The sequence below is a fragment of the Perissodus microlepis genome, chromosome 23, assembly GCF_051167445.1.
Source record: "Perissodus microlepis isolate ML-2025 ecotype Zambia chromosome 23, ASM5116744v1, whole genome shotgun sequence".
NCBI classification, from domain to species: Eukaryota; Metazoa; Chordata; class Actinopteri; order Cichliformes; family Cichlidae; genus Perissodus; species Perissodus microlepis.
This window is the reverse complement of record NC_140482.1, coordinates 14,161,060-14,181,690: the sequence shown is the minus strand read 5'-3', so window position 1 is coordinate 14,181,690 and position 20,631 is coordinate 14,161,060. Positions and strand designations below refer to the sequence as shown.

General features: G+C 39.9%; 2 protein-coding genes across 6 annotated transcripts in view; one reads left to right on the top strand and one right to left on the bottom strand.

The window, feature by feature from the left end:
* Positions 1–3,386: 3,386 nt before the first annotated feature.
* Positions 3,387–13,064, top strand: gca (grancalcin). Its single transcript, XM_084922474.1, has 8 exons — positions 3,387–3,553; positions 4,949–5,158; positions 8,890–8,959; positions 10,213–10,256; positions 10,437–10,584; positions 11,311–11,424; positions 11,625–11,683; positions 12,399–13,064. Exons 1-8 carry the CDS (start codon positions 3,530–3,532, stop codon positions 12,423–12,425), a joined length of 696 nt encoding a protein of 231 aa, XP_084778600.1. The 5' UTR covers positions 3,387–3,529; the 3' UTR covers positions 12,426–13,064.
* Positions 13,065–13,313: 249 nt separating this feature from the next.
* The window catches only part of LOC146361039 (voltage-gated inwardly rectifying potassium channel KCNH7-like), a 79,401-nt gene continuing 72,083 nt past the window's right edge, over positions 13,314–20,631 (bottom strand). For all 5 annotated transcript variants that reach the window (XM_084922469.1, XM_084922470.1, XM_084922472.1 and 2 more), the window contains one exon: positions 13,314–19,615. In XM_084922469.1, coding sequence (XP_084778595.1) covers positions 19,340–19,615 — 276 coding nt within the window. In that variant the 3' untranslated portion in view covers positions 13,314–19,339. The remainder of the gene's footprint in view (positions 19,616–20,631) is intronic.

Sequence of the window (20,631 nt, the reverse complement as noted above, 5' to 3'; positions counted from 1 at the left end):
CACAGTATATATATGCACTGCTCAAAGAAATGGAACCAAACAAAAAATAAATGAAAGGTAAATTGCATAAATCAAACAGTGGATCTTGGTGAGTGAACTATACAAAATAAAAATCTTTAACATACATGTGAGCAATGTTCCCTCTAATTTTTCATGTGTCTGAGCGAACACACAAACTCCCTGAGCGGTCCCTTGGACCACTGTGAGCAACAGCAAGGTTCAAGGTTCAAGGTTCTTTATTTGTCACATGCATAGTTATACAAGTATAACACACAGTGAAATGTAGCCTGACACGCTCCTCGACATGTGCAAAAATGGGGGGGGTAGAGGAAGAACATTATATATATATATATATAAATAGTATATACATTGGGTGAATGTGCAGTAGTAGCAGCAAGCAGGTGAATTCTGTACATTAATATGAATAGACATCTGACTATTTTACAGAATAGACAATATAAACATATTTAAAATTAAAGGAATTTGAAATGTACATTGTGCCTTGGTTTAGAGTGTCTGGAAGAGAGTCCTGTCTCAGTCAATTATAGATGATGTGAGAGGGCGGGTGTGTGTGTGTTTAGGGCCCGGATGGCTTGGGGATAGAAGCTCCTCTTGAGTCTCTCTGTCCTTGCCCGGATGATGCGGAACCTTCTACCAGATTGCAGAAGTTGGAACAGTTTGTTGCCAGGATGGGACGGGTCCTTCAGTATCTGCGCTGCTCTAGTCCGGCATCTCCTGGTGTAGGTGTCCTGAAGCGGGGGGAGAGCGATCCTGCAGTAGCATTCTGCTGTACGGATCACTCTCTGGAGAGCTTTTTGGTCCTGCAGACGTGTGCACTGTGGTCACGCCAGCATCGAATCCATCCAAGTTACATGGTTTATTAAAATAATCAAATTACAGCATTTACATTTATGTTAGACTACTTTTAATTAACTGCTTTAGCCCACTTACAATGAAAATTAAAAAAAAAAAATCTTGTTCATGACCTGTGTAGGATGTTAACACTATTGGAAGTAAAAAAAACAAAACAAAACAAAAAAATAAATAAATATATATATATATATATATATTTTATAAAGCTCTGACTTGTATTATGAGTCTGTGGACTGGGAGAGAGTCCTGTAACTCTCTGTCTGCAAAATACAGTATATAATGACCAATGTTGGGCAATTTAATTATATAGTTACTTCTTCAAAAAAGTAACCGAGTTATGCAAACAAAGTTTTTTGCAGCTGTTTACCTAAAAATGCAGCCAAGGAGTTTTTTAAATAAACATTTAAAACTATTTACAGAACAATCAGTGTTCTGCATCAAATTTGATGCCAAATTTGATGCCACAGAAATTATTTGTGCCACTCCAAAAAATAATTTCTGTCCACTAACCTTTATCTCATAGTGGCCTGATACCTGCAGGCCTGACAACAGGAGATGTGTCACTCCTGTAACACCTGTAACATTCAGTAGTCCATTGTTCTGACACACACAACAAAACTATTGACTACACCAGCGGTCCCCAACCCCCGGGCCTCGGACGGGTACCGGTCCGTGAGTCGTTTGGTACCGGGCTGCGAGAGTTGAGGCTCAGGTGTGAAATGTATAGTTTTCAGGGTTTTTAGCGGTTTTCAGCGTTATTTTGTTATCGTTTTTATCGTTTACTCGGTTTTCCTGGGTCTTTTCACGTGTGTTATGAATAAATTTTCTTTTCGGTACCAGTACTAGTTTTATTTTGTTGTATTTATCCACGACACCTTAAAGGCCGGTCCAGGAAAATATTGTCGGGCATAAACCGGTCCGTGGCGCAAAAAAGGTTGGGGACCGCTGGACAACACTACACACTAACTACACAAGATTTGCGCTAAACGTCTCAAATCTCTCACATCTCAAAACACCTCCGTCACTTCTAAAACTTCCCCCCTTCCTAAACAATAAATGCCATGTTGCCATATCATGTTTTGATTGGTCGACATGGTACATTTTTCGACCAATAGGAAAGGGTGGGTTTGTTTGGTTTTGTTTTTGCTCACAGGTGGAGAGTGCTTTCCTTATAAAACGCCGTTTACCGTTTCTTGCCGCAGTAAATATAAACAACGATAGTATTCAGGAAGAAAACCAAACATTGCATATATTTGTTTTTATCATAACTCTGGTTTTACGTGGCCTATCAACACAAAATTTAAACCGGCACTAGAGGCCTGGGGTTGGACACCCCTGGTTTAGAGCATCAATAAGCTCTCTCTAAAGGACAGAAAGACCTCATGCCAACCTCATGGAGTATCATTCTGACAGTTTAGCCAGAAACATGCACAAGTAGCCTAGTGGAGGTAATTTTGTAGGGCTCTGCTAGTGCTGCTCTTGTTCTTCCTCACACAAAGGACAAAATACTGGTCCGGGTGTTGAGTTGATGCCTGCCTTAGCCTATTTACACTCTTAAGACTGTGCAGCGAGATGCAGAAAACCTTTTAGTACCAGCATTTATTGATGTGCTGTACTGGAAATACTGGACTACCTCTGAACCTAAATGGGAAATAGTGACAATGACACTGGCAAAAAGCAAAACTGGAGAAATGTCAGTCAGAAAGGCCTCTCCAATGTAGTTATTGTCATGTTCAATTGCACTAAAGGAAGTGATGTAATTTTACAGCGAATTGTTGTAGAATGTCACTTTGGTAAAATAGTTCAAAAAAACTTGAATTCCTGAGGTCAGATGGCCCAGGATGGCCCATCCTGGGCCATCTGACCTCAGGAATTCGCATGATAAGGTGAATTCCTGAGGTCAGATGGCCCAGGATGGCCCATCCTGGGCCATCTGACCTCAGGAATTCGCATGATAAGGTGGGGCCAGGTTTCACAATGAACACACCCGAAACTCTGGCTGATTGGGACCCACACCCAGTTTCACACCTTGGCTCAGGCGATTAGAAGATCATCAGGGGGTCCTTTTGTCCCTCTGTGGGGGGATACTCCCACTAGGTTTATATCTGGGACTCTCCACCATTTGACCTTAGAACTGAAGAAGCTTCTCGGATGAGAGGTGAAACGTCTTCAAGTAAACTTAAAGAAGTCCAGACGCTTTTCTTTGCAAGCTCCTTTGACTACGATGACCTGGATGACTGAGAACCTTCACAGACGTATCTTAATGTGCATTTTTCTTACTTGTAATTTTATTTGCTTCGGTTTTATTTAAAGACCCTTAAATTCCTGAAATTATGAAAATAAATAGTATATAGCGCTTCTTTATTACACGAGCAGAACCAAGGTTTCCACAGCACAACCTAGTGGTGAATGACAACATTGCAGGAGAGCAAAGCTAAGAGCATTTTGGCGGTCCTTTTAAAAATCCCCTGTGCTCTTCTGTCATTGGCTAGTTGCACTGTCTGTCAAGGCACTTCCGACAACTCTCGGCAGCTCGGATGTGATGCACTGCTCTTCTGACTTCGGAAGTTACAGCGTTGTTACAGTGTAGCTCGTATCAAATCACACTGACATTATATAGGTATTAAACTTGTCAGAGGTCTTTCCTTTTCACCAAATGGCTTATCCAGGATACGGCGGAGTGAGTAAACTGTACTAAACACTGTTAAACGAGCTACAGTAGCTAGCAGGAGGGTTAGCTGTTGCTGGAGGCTCTTGCATATTTTTCGTTAAGTTGTGACTGTAGAGGTGCTGCATTTGTTCCTGTACTCCTGTAGTAATTATTAATGTGGTGACTTTTCACCTACTGTAACTCAGGAGCTATATTGGCGTCCACTGTTGATTGTAAATGAACTTTTATACCCCGAAAAAATGTCTTCCGGGATGAAAAATCTCTCAGTGCTCGCCTTCAGTCTCTCAGCTGTGTATATGAAAAAGGGCTTGGCATAGAGTAACCTATGAAATTACAGCAAGTACGATTATCGGTGCTAAAGACTTTCTTTATGTCCGTACACTGTATTTAAACAAGCACCGCAGAGTATTTGAAAATGTAGCGTATTGACAGCACTTTGTGCAGGGCACACAGGGCAACAGGTTATAATTGTTTTGTGGTATGAAACAAATCAGCACTCTGATTCAATTCAATTCAATTCAATTCAATTGTATTTATATAGCGCCAAATCACAACAAAAGTCGCCTCAAGGCGCTTCATAGATACAGAGAAAAACCCAACAATCATATGACCCCCTATGAGCAAGCACTTTGGCGACAGTGGGAAGGAAAAACTCCCTTTTAACAGGAAGAAACCTCCGGCAGAACCAGGCTCAGGGAGGGGCGGCCATCTGCTGCGACCGGTTGGGGTGAGAGAAGGAAGACAGGATAAAAGACATGCTGTGGAAGAGAGACAGAGGTTAATAACAGATATGATTCAATGCAGAGAGGTCTATTAATACATAGTGAGTGAGAAAGGTGACTGGAAAGGAAAAACTCAATGCATCATGGGAATCCCCCGGCAGCCTACGTCTATTGCAGCATAACTAAGGGAGGATTCAGGGTCACCTGGTCCAGCCCTAACTATATGCTTTAGCAAAAAGGAAAGTTTTAAGCCTAATCTTAAAAGTAGAGATAGTGTCTGTCTCCCGAATCCAAACTGGAAGCTGGTTCCACAGAAGAGGGGCCTGAAAACTGAAGGCTCTGCCTCCCATTCTACTTTTAAATACTCTAGGAACAACAAGTAGGCCTGCAGAGCGAGAGCGAAGTGCTCTAATAGGGTGATATGGTACTACAAGGTCATTAAGATAAGATGGGGCCTGATTATTTAAGACCTCGTATGTGAGGAGCAGGATTTTGAATTCAATTCTGGATTTAACAGGAAGCCAATGAAGGGAAGCCAAAACAGGAGAAATATGCTCTCTCCTTCTAGTCCCTGTCAGTACTCTTGCTGCAGCATTTTGGATTAGCTGAAGGCTTTTCAGTGAGTTTTTCTGATCAGTGTTTTACATACCAGTACTAATCTTCTCTCTATTTTCTGTCTCAGTATGGGGGCCAAATGCCAGGCATGCCACCGCAAGGAATGCCAGGAGGGCCCATGAGAGGTCCCATGCCTGGGAACATGGGGGGTCCAATGGGAGGTGGGCTACCTCAAGGAGGATATGGACAGTATGGAAGTTATCCAGGAACATTTGGTGCCCAACCCCCACCTGCAAATGACCCAATGTGGGGATACTTTACAGCCATAGCAGGCCAGGTGAGTTTGGATGCATGCAGAAACATGTCAGTCATAGTCTTTAAGAAAGTCACATTTTCCCAGCAGCTTTGATTTCATTTTCATATTTCTGGTCAAAAACGAGACAGGCTCTGTCTGCAGATGTTCAAGATGTCATAAGTGTCAGGAGCTCAGATGAAGCAGTAAAGGAGCTCTGACTTAACTTGAGCTCCCTCTGTCATCAATGCATACAGTGGGGCAAAAAAGTATTTAGTCAGCCACCGATTGTGCAAGTTCCCCCACCTAAAATGATGACAGAGGTCAGTAATTTGCATCAGAGGTACACTCCAACTGTGAGAGACAGAACGTGAAAAAAAAAAAATCCATGAGTCCACATGGTAGGATTTGTAAAGAATTTATTCGTAAATCAGGGTGGAAAATAAGTATTTGGTCAATAACAAAAATACAACTCAATACGTTGTAACATAACCTTTGTTGGCAATAACAGAGGTCAAACGTTTACTATAGGTCTTTACCAGGTTTGCACACACAGTAGCTGGTATTTTGGCCCATTCCTCCATGCAGATCTTCTCGAGAGCAGTGATGTTTTGGGGCTGTCGCCGAGCAACACGGACTTTCAACTCCCGCCACAGATTTTCTATGGGGTTGAGGTCTGGAGACTGGCTAGGCCACTCCAGGACTTTCAAATGCTTCTTACGGAGCCACTCCTTTGTTGCCCGGGCGGTGTGTTTTGGATCATTGTCATGTTGGAAGACCCAGCCTCGTTTCATCTTCAAAGTTCTCACTGATGGAAGGAGGTTTTGGCTCAAAATCTCACGATACATGGCCCCATTCATTCTGTCCTTAACACGGATCAGTCGTCCTGTCCCCTTGGCAGAAAAACAGCCCCATAGCATGATGTTTCCACCCCCATGCTTCACAGTAGGTATGGTGTTCTTGGGATGCAACTCAGTATTCTTCTTCCTCCAAACACGACGAGTTGAGTTTATACCAAAAAGTTCTACTTTGGTTTCATCTGACTACATGACATTCTCCCAATCCTCTGCTGTATCATCCATGTGCTCTCTGGCAAACTTCAGACGGGCCTGGACATGCACTGGCTTCAGCAGCGGAACACGTCTGGCACTGCGGGATTTGATTCCCTGCCGTTGTAGTGTGTTACTGATGGTGGCCTTTGTTACTGTGGTCCCAGCTCTCTGCAGGTCATTCACCAGGTCCCCCCGTGTGGTTCTGGGATCTTTGCTCACCGTTCTCATGATCATTTTGACCCCACGGGATGAGATCTTGCGTGGAGCCCCAGATCGAGGGAGATTATCAGTGGTCTTGTATGTCTTCCATTTTCTGATGATTGCTCCCACAGTTGATTTTTTCACACCAAGCTGCTTGCCTATTGTAGATTCACTCTTCCCAGTCTGGTGCAGGTCTACAATACTTTTCCTGGTGTCCTTCGAAAGCTCTTTGGTCTTGGCCATGGCGGCGTTTGGAGTCTGACTGTTTGAGGCTGTGGACAGGTGTCTTTTATACAGATGATGAGTTCAAACAGGTGCCATTCATACAGGTAACGAGTGGGGGACAGAAAAGCTTCTTACAGAAGACGTTACAGGTCTGTGAGAGCCAGAGATTTTCCTTGTTTGAGGTGACCAAATACTTATTTTCCACCCTGATTTACGAATAAATTCTTTACAAATCCTACCATGTGGATTCATGGATTTTTTTTTCACATTCTGTCTCTCACAGTTGGAGTGTACCTCTGGTGCAAATTACTGACCTCTGTCATCATTTTAAGTGGGGGAACTTGCACAATCGGTGGCTGACTAAATACTTTTTTGCCCCACTGTAGATAATGCACAAAATCTTGGCTGCTGGCCTCCAGTTCGAAACGGTGTGAGCACAAAGTTTTACTTGATAGTGTGTGCGCTCAGCTGAGAGGTTGTGGCTTGCTGAGACTAGAGCAGAAAGTTGTTTAGTTTTCGAGAAAAAACTGCATTAGAAACATTACAAAACAGCAGTGTACATGCACTTGCACAATGATGTTTGCAGTTATTGCACTCAAACTATTTTTGTTTAGTGGTTTTTATTCTGGGGTATTATTTCCTGTGGGATGAAACTGTTTTTGAACCTACTGGTTCTCATCTTCAGAGACTTGACACAGCTGCCTGAGTCCGACAGGTCGAACATTCTCTGATATCTGTTGATCTGTGGTCATTATATTTTTCATATTTGTCGCATACTGTAGTCTACCAAAATCTCATGGTTAAATGAGTTTTATTTAAAGTATCAAGGTTAACGGTGGATTATTTTAATTTAACTTTTTTTTTTTCATCTTCACTTTCACTACCGTCTGTCACATCTTCTTCCTTTCTTTACTTTCTGCTACACAGACAAATCCTCTGCAAGAATGAATCATATAGGACTAATATTAGTCTCTTAACCTGCCTACATACCATTTTCAACCTTTTTGGTGCTAAGGCATATCAGAGGTCAAATGTAAAGTTTTGATAATTATTAAAGTTTAAATAAGTGTCCAAACAGGCAGAGAGAGAACATGAAAACTATACAGAAAGGCCCCAGTTATGGTTTGAACTGTCTTGCTATGCGGTGACAGAGCAAACCTCTACATCACCATGCCACCCTGCATAAGTGGTTGAAGAAATAAGTCACAGATAGTTAATAATTCGGAGAGTCAACTCTTACATGTCACCTCATTCATTCCTTCAAGCAATTCTAGTTAAAATCTGTTAGTATCACCCTGTCTTTCTCTGGTATCCCAGTCAGTGTTTGTTATAAGCTAATGTAAGCTACAAGGCTTAAAGAGTGAGTGCCAGTAAAGTTTGTACTGGTCTATAAACCTTCCATCCGTTATGGATGCAAATAGAAGTAAACGCAAAATAGAAGTAAACGCACAAAATAATCAAGCTATTGGTAGCATTCATTTAAACTGGTTGGTTTCCTGGCACAGGCTCGGGTCTTAAGTATAGTTTTTTCAATAGTGTTGAGTTTGGGTGTTTGGGAAGGCCATTCCAGAAGCTCAATGTTAGGCAGCTTTATCTCTTACAGAGCCAATTTTGTTGTGTGTTTGGGATGATTGTCCTGTTTAAACACCTAATTGTGTCCAAGTTTCAACTGTTTAGCTGTTGATTTGAGGTGATGTTGAAGAATTTGGAGGTAGCTCTGACAGATCTAGAGGAGGTCTGTGTGGATGAGTGGGCCAAATCCCTGTTGCAGTGTGTGCAAACCTGGTCAAGAACTACAGGAAACGTTTGACCTCTGTAATTGCAAATAAAGGCTTCTGTACCAAATATTAACACTGATTTTCTCAGGTGTTCAAATACTTATGTGCACCAGTGCAATACAAATAAATTCTTTAAAAATCATACAATGTGATTTCCTGTTTTTTTTTTTTTTTTTAAATGCTGTCTCTCACACTGGGGAATGCACCTACAATATGAATTGTAGAGACCTTTCCAACTTTTGTAAATCAACAATTCTTCTTAGGTCTTCACTGAGTTCCATGCACTTTCCTATTCTTTTAGGTATTGGCCAATCCAATGAGGACTGCCAAAATTTGTTTTTAAAACGGTCAAATAAATTCTTTTTTAAAATAAATCTGGTGGGAAAGAGAAATTACTAGTTGTAATTAATAGGCCTTGGCTTTGTCACATTAGGAAACCATCCAATTCCTAATGCAGAACCATCCGCACCACTTCTTACAATTTTAAGTGAAAAAATATGTGACTTCCTGCTCTGTACAGGACGGCGAGATCGATGCAGAGGAACTCCAGAGATGTCTGACTCAAGCTGGTTTTACTGGCAGCTACAGTCGTAAGTTTAATGTTTTCTCTTTAACTAAAGAGGTCGATGCTTGAATTATGCTTTTACACAATTTCTGTTTTAATTTTGAAGGGCAGTTTATATCTCCAATATTGAGCTAAAATTTCCAGCTAAGTGGGCCCTTTAAATATTTGTTGCTGAGAGCAATTTTTACTGAGAAACTGAGGAATTTTCACTGTCACAGCTTGGATTTTATAAAATGTACACTTTTTTTGTGAAGTCTTGTTTGTGGACTGTTCACTGCATATCATTAATACGCACCTATGTTTATGTGTATTTAAAAGGGACAGAGAATTAATTAGCAATTAATATGCCAGGTCTTTCCTGGCAGGTTGATGACATATAAAATTAATCAACAAAAGCAAACATTCAGACACATGTGAGCAATATGTATGAGCAAAAAGGACAAAAACACGTAAGCGACTTTCCGTGAAATTACTTCACATCATGAAACCTGCTGGATTAACCAACAGTAATAACTTTCTAAAGCCGTCCTCTGGCCCGCCCCCTTAGGGCAGCTCTCACATGTTTATACATGTAGTTCCACACAGTGCTGAGCTCCAAGAGAGAAGTGAAAGGTTCAAACAATTATTGAAACACCCCAGAGTTAAGAGGAAGGATGAGGTTAACACACGTTGCAAGAATGTAACTGCGCATGTGAAAGTTTGGTCATAAAAAATAAATTTTTACAGAAAAGTCACGTTTATGAAAACCTTCTGTTGGCTCTAATATTTGACTTAGAAGATGCTGAAGCTGTACAGTTCTGCCATTTTTGGAGTATGGCGTGTTGCATTTGATCTTCATAGCCACTGGTCTATTGCTCACTGGACTGTTGACTGTCTATTATAAAGAAGGTAGTGAATGACAAATGAGTGATTTTGGACACAGCTACTGTATCTGTAGTGATTGGTTAACAGGTTTAAAATAGTGATTCAGTAAGTAAATTATCTGCAGCAGTTTTTGTTGTGAGCTAACAAGTAATCTATATCACCACCAGCTTTTTCACAAGAGCAGATACTAGTTTAGAGCTTTACTGAGAAACCTTGTAGGTGTCATACGATTTGGAGTCACATGGAACTTCTTTTAGGAGCTTCCTAAATCCAGACCTCATCTTGGGATGCTTTGAGTATGGTATTAGCTCTGAAAGTTGCTTTCAACCACCAGGCAGTACTTTTATGTTATCTTTAAAATGAAAATAAGAATGTTGCCTCAAGTAATTTCTAACATGTGTATTATCTTTACAGCCTTCAGCCTGGACACATGCAGGATCATGATTGCAATGCTAGATGTATCCTTTTTTGTACAGTATCTTTGGTCTAAGTAGCTGCAATATGCTGCTCGTCATATCCTAATCAAACTTTTCAGGGGAAATTCCTCAGGTATATAGCAGGCGTGACTCAACCTTTGCTTTATTATAGCAATTACTGTCCTCATATCTGCGCTTAAATCTTAACCAACCTGTCACCAGAGAGACTTGACAGGCAAGATGGGTTTCAATGAGTTTAAGGAGCTGTTTTCAGCTCTCAACGGCTGGAAACAGAACTTCATGATGTTTGACCGGGATCGAAGTGGAACTGTAGAACCTCACGAGATGACTCAGGCTATCAACGCCATGGGTGAGAGTCCTAACATTTCAGCATCAGATACTTAATGGCTAATATCATCTTTAATTTAGTGACACTTAATTAGACCTAATAATATGTGACTGGGTTTTACTGGAGTTACCACTTGGCCCTCACAGTGAGAAGGTTCTGGGCTCCAGCCTTCAGGCTTCTCTGCTTGGAGTCTGCATGTTCTCCCTGTGCCAGTGTAGGTTTATCTGGGTACTCCGACTTCTTTGGGCAGTGCAAAGACAGGCATGTAAGGTTAATTTGCGTTTCTAAATTGGCCATATTTATGAATGTAAAGCGGATAAAGCTTTTAAACTGTATAGAATAAAGTACAGGCAATATGACTTATAAAGCCACAGAATAATGCTATAAACAGACGATTCCATAACAGCAGGCCTTAATCTTGAGTCACAGTACTATGAAATGCTGGTGATAATGGTTTTCATCATTATTAATGATTATTGTAAAAAAATCTATTTATCTATATCTACCTATCTGTCTATGAAGTGCTTTGCAGCTTTCTTGCAAAAGACAGCAGTGAAGCACTTGCTTCCACTATGATGAAAGAATAAAATATTGAACTTTATTTTGCTCATAGGAGCGTTCTTTTGATTTCAAATCTAGTAAATTATTTCACAGTGACACAACTTTTGACCAGCAGATTGATGGGAATGATGAGCCTGATATTGTGTGTGTCTGTCCCCCCCCCCCCCTTTTTTTTTTTTTTTTAAGGCTACCGCATCAGTCCACAGGCCCTGAATGCTATTCTCAAGCGATACAACAAAGGGGGCAGGGTCTTCTTCGATGACTATGTGGCCTGCTGTGTGAAACTCCGAGCTCTCACAGGTATGAGAAGACAGACGAGGTCTGACATGTTCAGTGATCAGCCATTGCAAACGCAGACATGGCTTTCATTTCACCTGTATTCCCCTGCTGTTCGCTGTAGTGTGCTGCAATGTTCTACTTTGCTCCATCCTTACGTCACGAAGCAGCAAGAAATTAGTTTTATTGAAATCATGACCCTGATCTTACTCTGCCTGTTACAGACAACTTCAGGCAGAGAGATGTCATGCAGCAGGGATCTGTCACCTTCCAATATGATGATGTAAGTATTTTTTATATCCGGTGTTCCAATTTAGCTCTGCCCGAATCTGCTCAGATCACCTGGTTGTTGTGTTTGTGGTGTTCCAAACACTTGTGTTGCCCATGCAGGAAAAAAAAGATTTCTCCAGTCTTACTCTATCTATTATTTATTTATTTTCCTGTCCTAATCACCAGTCATGGCCATATCACAGTCCAAGTTAAGCCCTTTGCAGACATGAATAGGCAGGATTTGGCCAGCATTATAGACATTTTTCATCGGTTGTGAGTTTGGTGCACTATTCTTACATCAGCACAACGTAAACTTAACAGTAGAAAGTTACAAGGTTAAAGATCCATTTAAACCTGATCTCAGTATATCTGACTTGCTTTTTCATATGCACTTCTTTCAAGCAATGTGTAGAAAACTTAAGAACTACAGTGATAGTCCCCTCCTCACCTATACCCTTTATCGCTCTGGAGCTTTTCCGTTGCACTGACAGGGCTCCGAGAAACTATCATAGAGTTTTGTCCTTGCACACCTGTACACCCACGGTGTGAAATGTTCTCAGCATGACAAACAAAAGCACGCTGTGCAGAGGGCCCAGGACGTGTTTGCAAGCTGTGGGATCCTGCAGCAGCTGGGGGTTTGCTAGCATCTTGCTGTAGCTTTAAAAAGCATTTCCTGTTGAGTTGCTGTGGATGACCACATTTATCACTCTTCCCCCTCTTGTTGACAGTTTATCCTGTGCACAATGGCCATCTAAGTGCTGTCGTCTGTCCCAAACCACGAGGGCAAGCTGTTTGTGTGCCAATCAGAACCTAATTCTGGATTATTGTCTCACGGGAATGCAAGGGAAGGCCAGTATACTAAGACTGTGCAGCAACAGAAAATTCACCCACTGCTTGTAATGCTTACTATAATGCATTAATTGTGTATTTTACTGGATGGGATGTGCTGAAGATGTACACACATATTATAAATCAGCATTGAAGGGCAATATTTTAAAGCCTGTAATAGAAATGTTTGTCTTTCAAAATAAAGGCACAAATATTATAATCTTTAAGTTTATTAAAAAAATGTAATCATAAAATCTGCATGTAGTGGCTTTAAAGGGTTTCATCATAAACACCTTTTTGGATTTGGACTTCAAAAATACATTTTTTATTTAGGATGATTTTCAAGAGATTTTATTCAATAACCAAACACCTGTTTTAACAGAAATTGTAAGATATGCTAACAACGTATCGCTGTTAAAAAGATGCTCTGATGTGCCATTAGACTTTCTGAATGTACGCTCCGAACACCTTTTGTTGGACTTACAGGAAGTGCATCACGAGTCACGATTGATTGTTGTTACAAAGAACATGTTCATTTGCTTTTTATATTAAATGTTTGACAGTAATGGATTTTGTCAGCTGCTGTTTTCTCATTTGCCCAATCTGATGTATACCTCTGTTTTATACAATTTACAAAACCAGATGCATATAAATGAAATTCACCAAGCAGTCAGTGATGACTGTGTGTTGGAAAAGTAGAGTGAGATCTGCAGTCTGTTCAAAAATGTTCATGTGTTTGAGATTTTCCAGCTGGGAATGTTTCAGCTTTTCCCCTTCGTCCATTGACAGCATTTTTGGAAAATCAGAATAACGACTTTTAATCAGTAAGCATTCTGTTTATTTATTTATACAACTGCGAATCCCCGCCCCCCAAGTCTATTTACACAATATACTTTATTTCTTTAAATATAGTTAACAGAAACATTCAAATTAGCTGTTAAGTGTTGCATTGTATAAAATACAGTGGCAAACATTTAAAAAAATGCATAAAAACAATTGTGAACAGCACTAGATTTAAAAAGTGACATATCGAGTACAGCAAGTTTTCTAATCTCCGTGCAAAAGTCTGCAAATCCCAAGAAAGTTCATTAGATGCCTCTTCAGGTGTTGGACATGTCAAGTTTTGTTCTACACATGTGCTTGAGAAAGAAAGCTTATCCAAAAAAAGCAGGAAACATTTGTATCGTCCTGTAAAGATCTTTAATCTCACCCATGTTAATTGTGTATTATCTGACCACTTGGTTCTTCTGGAAGGATAAATCTGATTTCATCATTTCTCTCATATCTCACCAAGCTTTTGATCACGTCTACATGTATTATTGAGTGGTTTGGAGTCAAAGGATCAAATGCAAGCCAGGCTCTCTTCAGAGAACAGCGAAGTTCTGGGTTTGAACTTGCTTGTTTCAACATACCAAATAATCAGAGGGAAAGGTCCAAGTAAAAACTGTGGGGAAAAAAAATCATCAAATCAATGTGCAAAAAATCAAGACAAACTCTGTGCAACACATCGCCTTCAGTGTTGCCCATCTCTGCTTGCTACATTGAGAGGCTACGCATGACATTAATCATCATCATCATCGTCCCAGCAGTAGTCCACAGCATTCCAACTGAGAGCAGGGCTTTTGGAAACAAACAAGGTACATAGAAAAATAATGGCAAATTAATACTTTGTTTTAGAAAAATAGATGTAACTGTTATTTCCAAGTCTCTGCAGATGAGTCGTGTGCTGTAATTACAGATCAATACGTGTCACACAGACCTTTTTTATAATTGTTTCAAGTGCAGTCTCCATGCAATACACGAACTTGTGCTGGACTTTATGTAGTTAGAAAACTAAAAGGACTAATTCTCATCATGCAGTCTAATCTAAAATGGTTTGGTACATTTACATTTGTGGATAAGCAGATTTTTGGTGTGTCGGACTGATGTTTGTAAAGGCTAGAGCAGGCGAATAAAGCTAAGGCCGTTTGGAGGCTGAGCTCTGTCCTCAGCATAAAATACATGAAATAAACCTTGTTTAAGATGATTGTTTAATCATCATGCTTTGTTAACGTTCACATAGGAAATGTTATTTTAGGAGTATAATGGAAGACGTAAAGCATGCAACTGAATGAAACTAGCCTCCAGCAGTTCCTTCCAGCTTTCAAGAGAATTTGGGACGCTGGTTCCTGTCAAGCAGTCTCATTCTCAAACACTTGAAGGACTTTTATGTCAAGGAAATCAGTTTAGGAGTTTTAATTATTTCTAAAACATTCATTTTCTGTGACAAAATGACAAATGGAGCTCTTCGTTTGAAAGAATAATACCAAGTTAAGATGAATTTGAATAGGTGTAAACGCAAAGTCCACTTTATCTGATGTATCCAGTAGAGATGAACCGATCCGATATTACGTATCGGTATCGTTCCGATACTGACCCAAATTACTGGATCGGATATCGGCGAAAAATAAAAAATGTAATCCGATCCATTAAATATCAAAAAAGCACCTCACAAAACTTGCTACATGGCGTAACTCGGCTCATAACCGTAGCACGTCGCAGCAGTATGCATCACGTGATAGAGCGGCTGTGTGTATTTGTAGCCTCGCTACCAAACCAGCATTTCATCTCTGAGGAAGTTTTCCCAGAGAGAAGTAAAGCAAGTGTGTAAGTTCATCTCTGAATGTTTGTAAAGCATTCCCACGTTAAGCTTAACAACAGATATATGGAGCGACTGCGCCTCTCTCTCTCTCTCCTGCTGCTACTTCAATCATGAAACTGCTTAATGATCAGCTGATCGGCTTTTCTGTCGCGACTCCCGTCTCTCTTGTTCGTTTATCGCCCACTTTGCACCAGAAAGAGGAAACCAGCGGCTGAACAACAGCAGCACGTTTAACCTTGATAAGCTGTTGTTAGAATTTATTTAATATTACTTTCTACACCAGGGTCCTTTTCTACGTAGCTGACGGCTGGTAACTGTGCAGGGGCGGATCTAGCAAAGTTTAGCCAGGGGGGCCGATAGGGCATGAACAGGGAAAAGGGGGCACAAAGACATACTTTTCTTTCTTATTCTCATTTAAAATGTCTAGCTTTTAATGAATAATTATCTGACTCTTACACCCAAAGTTTTAATCTGATGTAAAATATATAGAAGTCCATTACTGTATATAGTAACTATTAAGTCTAATATACCCTAGTAAGCTATAGTACTTTTTCCTTTGGGAAGGTACCATCTGTGCAGTCTGCAATTCTGTTGAAGAAAGATGTTGAATCTATTTAATTATTCTTGAAAAATAATTTATTTCTGTGCATTTTTCCCCTGCATCAAATTAAATTTGATTACATCGATTAAGCATCATGAGGTGGAGGGTGGTTCCCTATTTTTTTTGCTGGGAGTTAGCAACCCTATTAGTTAGGTTGCTTAATATTTAATACTTAATATTAAGTACTCTTTAAAATACCAGAATAAGGAGGATGGAGTAGGTTTAAGTTTATTAGATTGATCAGTTTTGCTGAACTATGAAATATTTTGGGCGCAGTGTATTTTTTACATACAGGTATAACAGAATAGCTTTAGTGTTGTTATTTATTTAAACTTGAGTATAAACTTATACAAAATGCAGCAAGATATTAAAAAAACGTTTTATTGATTAAAAAACACACTATATCGGATTCATATCGGTATCGGCAGATATCCAAATTTATGGTATCGGTATCGGACATAAAAAAGTGGTATCGTGCCATCTCTAGTATCCAGATACAGATAATTCATAAGAAATCATGTACGTGTGCACAAAAACTGAAATGTGTACACATATTCTTTTCTTCTTGTATGAACCGGGCATGTGTATTAGGAAAATTACCTTCTTTAACCATGAATGGATTTAGCCAATCCTGTTACTGATCTTTTGTATACAAAAACTCTGGAACTTGTGTGAAACACTCACTTGTGGGAACTGTGTTCTGTTGGTCTCAGTTCTACAATCAGAAACAGATCAGCAGAAGCTAGAGCTCTGTATGTGTAAAGCAAAGGGCAGCAGGTGCAAGGGTTTAAAAAAAAAAAAAAAAAAAAAAAAAAGAATACCAAGGCATCAATAAGGTCCTCCAATAAGCCCCATCCTTATGTATAACCACTACACACTATTATTGTTATTTATAGCTCCCACATCAAAAGCATTTACCAGATTTAGTGTGGCTCAGTCACACTAGAGTGTAAATAGGGCAACAACCTTGGTTGCCCTGTGATTGCACTGAATCGTGAAGCACCTTCAAGCTTCAAATAGGGCAGCGACCCATCTCCAAACAGGAAACGTGGACTGATCCTCTCACACAAATTGGCAAAGGTTTGCATATAATTGCTAAGTTAGGAATAAAGTCGGACTACAAACATGTTGCAATGAGGCAACGTGTCAATATGAGCAACTCTCCTGTGATGAGTCTCTGCAACAGCCCACTCGACTCAACTGGTTGCTGCTAGTTGTATACTGATTATATTCCTGTATCAGAGCCTGTCATTTTGCAGTTATTCTGCTATATTGCAAAAACAATTTATGGAGGAATTTCTGTTTTAAATACATAAGGTTCTGGCTGGACTCTGAATCTACATAGCTAATGTGAATTTCTATTTACTTTCTGTGCATGTAGATGCTAACAGATTAGCAGTTTTGACTAATTCCTCACAGATAACTGCAGTAGTGTTCACAGACCTGGTCCCTATCTTCGAAACAACTATTTCAGAGGCAATAAGATCCCAAGGTTGCAGTAATTTTGGTCACACCACAATCTCCACCCACTGTTTTCTACAGTGTGATAATGATTAAATAATAAGAAATTTAAGCTCCGAGACACTTTCTTTTGTTTTATTTCCATCACATTATTACTGATCTCCACGTCAGCAAGTCAAGCTTGACTTACTCTGAGAAAAACATGTGTATGCATGTTCTGAAGTGTGTTTGACTCATCCTTTGTCCAGCTTTTTCATGCATATTCATGGTTTATATATTTGGCTACTGGTAAAAGTTGGATTTGTGTGTGTGTGTGTGTGCTTTTTTTTTTTTAAATGGACTAGCTTAATAAGCTACAGGAATTATTGTTGGTGAATTATCCTGAAAAGAATGGAAAAAACAATACATTTTGTGAACTTTCTGTCACAAACAGCCATCAAAGATTCATGCTGACTTTTGTCAGTGTCTCGTTGATCACTACCAAAATAGAATAGGACAACCAGACAGTGAGCTGTGCTTCACACTGTAAACCATCACAGACAAAAAAACTTGTCCAAACAGCCTTGACATAAATGTCCTTCATGTTTTTGACTTCCTCACGGTGTTAATCATCTTCATGTTGTGGTCTTAATTTTTGTTTGTTTCTAATAATTAAAGTGAGCTAAAATGTGTGAAGCTTTACATCAGGTTTGCTCTATACAAGTAAATTCATCCACAGCACAAACGCTATGTTCTTCAGGTCATAGATAATTATTTCCAGAATGTATTTAACTCTAGAAACATACCAGAAAATCCACTGTGGCTCCTCATCGTTACATCATTATTGCTTTCAAAGACTGACAAAGTTGTCATTGTGCTATGGGACATCCAAGCAGCCTCTACACACTCTAATATTACATCCTGTAATAGGGGCTGAATAACTGGTTTTTCATGTGTCATGGCAATGTGGTGTACATTAGGCACGCTAAACATACAGACAGCTCTCCTTGCCAATATGTGACTGCACCAATTTATTTGGAGCTTGAAAGCTGTGGAGTGAAATATAAACTTAGCACAAAAAGTAAGGAAGTTTGTGTTTGGCTAATTGTATCAGTGATTGTTTATTTCCCCTTAAATGGTGCCACATTTGTAAGGAAAATGCATTTGTGGGTTGAGCAGCAAAGTTAAGTATGTGGTTGCTTGCCAAACAGCTTATTCTGTGACCAACACAACCACTTTGGCTGACTTGGGTCAAATGGTGGTTGTAAAATGGGACACCAGTGCACAGCACTGTGCTACCAAGCTGGTGACTGGGATGAGGAGGAGGTGGAAGGCGAGGCCCCTGTTTTATAATGAACAAATTGTCAATATTTCCTGTTTCTTCGCACTTCAGTCATTTAATTCAATAAACAACACCAAACAAGTCAATAGATAAGCTGGTTTGGCGTGTTTTTCATAGTTTCAACCCACTTACTCAACACTGCTGCTCAACCCACAAATGCATTTTCCTTACAAATGTGGCACTATTTAAAGGGAAATAAACAAGCGTTCCAACAGTATAACATTTATTAGCAAGAAGGATTATTACAACAAAGAAATAATTGACCAAACACAAATTTCCATACTTTTTGTGCCAAGTTTAGAAATGCCTTGGAAAGAGTTTCAAGTAGCTTTGTTCCCTGTGAGGAGGGAAGAGTGGTAGAAAATGAGAGTGGAAAGCTACAGTCTGTGTGCAGTCTGTGAGCGTGCTGAGGCCACCCCTGAATGAATGGTGGTTTGCACTGTGTGTGAGGAACATGCAACAGAAGACAACATGAGAAAAAAAAAAAAAAAAATCATGCATATCTTTTCAGAAGAGCACATTAGGTGCCTTGAGTTGCTGGCAGTGTTCTATTTCAACTATGTACATGGTAGATGATGACTTTACACGTGGTAGTAATATAGTGTATAAATACCTCTGTATAAATGGATTTTATACATCTAAATTGGAGCACAGGGCAGGGACGGAGGAGGGAGCTAGGGGGTTTTCTCAAAAGGAATGGAAGAAAGTCTACAGTTTCTTTTAACCTTTGCATATTTAGTCTCTTTCTTAAACCCTGAGTCAAGCTTTAGAAATAACCTTCAGTCATTGTCGAAGGGTTTGGAGTGGGGGGTGGGGGCTACTTCCCTGGAAGCCCCGGGTCGGAGACTGGCCTGTGGAGTCCCAACATTCCTGAGCTGCTGGGGACATCTGGTAGAGAGGCTTGCCGGCTTGATGGGAAATTCAGTGGATGTTGGTGGTGCTGCTGCTCTGCTGAGTCTAGGATGTCTCTCTGCTCAGTGTTAGTGTTATTCTCAAGCAGTCCAGCTAAGTCCCCATTGGGATGAGTCTCTGCATGGAGAAGGACTGGGGAGGTTTCTTTGGATGTGTTCAGGGCTCTCTCTAAGCCTGGGCTCTGGGGATGGAACAGTACAGTGGAAATCCACAGAAATTAAAGAAAGACTACACACAGCAAGCGACTTCTATCACATGATATAAACCCCTGACAGCCAGTCAACGTAGGAGTGGTTTTTGGTAGTTTTTCTTCCAAGGCTTTATCTCACTTACTTTCTTATTAGTTTTAATAAATAATAAAAATTAAATTAAATTTAAATTTTACTGTGAATTTTGTCCTTCCATATAGGTGCTCTCCCGCACTATTTCAACACTGCTTTCATAAATATCCACCTATAATATAAAACCTATATAACAGGACCTGAAAAATTGTATTTGCTGTCGAGTAGCCTCTGTATTTATATGCCACTACTGCATGCCATTAACTTTTTCTACTCTCTGTGATTCGTTCTGTTTGTTGTCGTTCTGCTCCTGTTTTCTCTCTCTTGTTTTTTACGCCACCTGATGGCTGCCCTCTCCTGAACCTGGTCCTCCTGGGAGGTTTATCCTGTTTTAAAAAAAAAAAAAAAAAAAAAAAAGGAATTCTTCCTCCCCACCATCACCAGTGCTTTGCTCATAGGACACACAAGGGCAAAATATGGCTTGAGGTTCAGAACTGGCACATGGAGCTTCCTAATCAGGCTCCTGATGTCCTAAAACTAAAAACTAAAAAACAAACAAAACAAAAACAAAAAACAGTTAGTAGATCATGGCGAATGACTGAAATGAGTCCATCCTGCTCGATTTAAACAAGAAAGTGCAATAGTGCAAAAAAGTCAATGTGGCCTTTTGAAAACAAACGCTTCTGATGCTCGTCACAGGAGATTGCTGGTTCATAAGGATAGTATTATTAATAAATCTTATAACATTTCAGGCTATTTACCTTCAAATGTAAAAGGACCTTGAACTGTGAACTGCTGCCACAAATAAATCAAACTGGATTTAATGGAATAAAAGATCAATATTTAATATTAATATGAAGGGCAAACACCATGGCAAGCTGCTCCAACTTTACAACAGCAGCACACTGAGTGATGA

Bases quoted from the DNA above. Each gene is read 5' to 3' on its own strand.
- gca (XM_084922474.1), top strand. From the start codon at position 3,530: ATGGCTTATCCAGGATACGGCGGA. The intron at 5,159-8,889 runs GTGAGTTTGGAT...TGCTCTGTACAG, and splicing joins TTACAGCCATAGCAGGCCAG to GACGGCGAGATCGATGCAGA. The intron at 11,425-11,624 runs GTATGAGAAGAC...TGCCTGTTACAG, and splicing joins GAAACTCCGAGCTCTCACAG to ACAACTTCAGGCAGAGAGAT.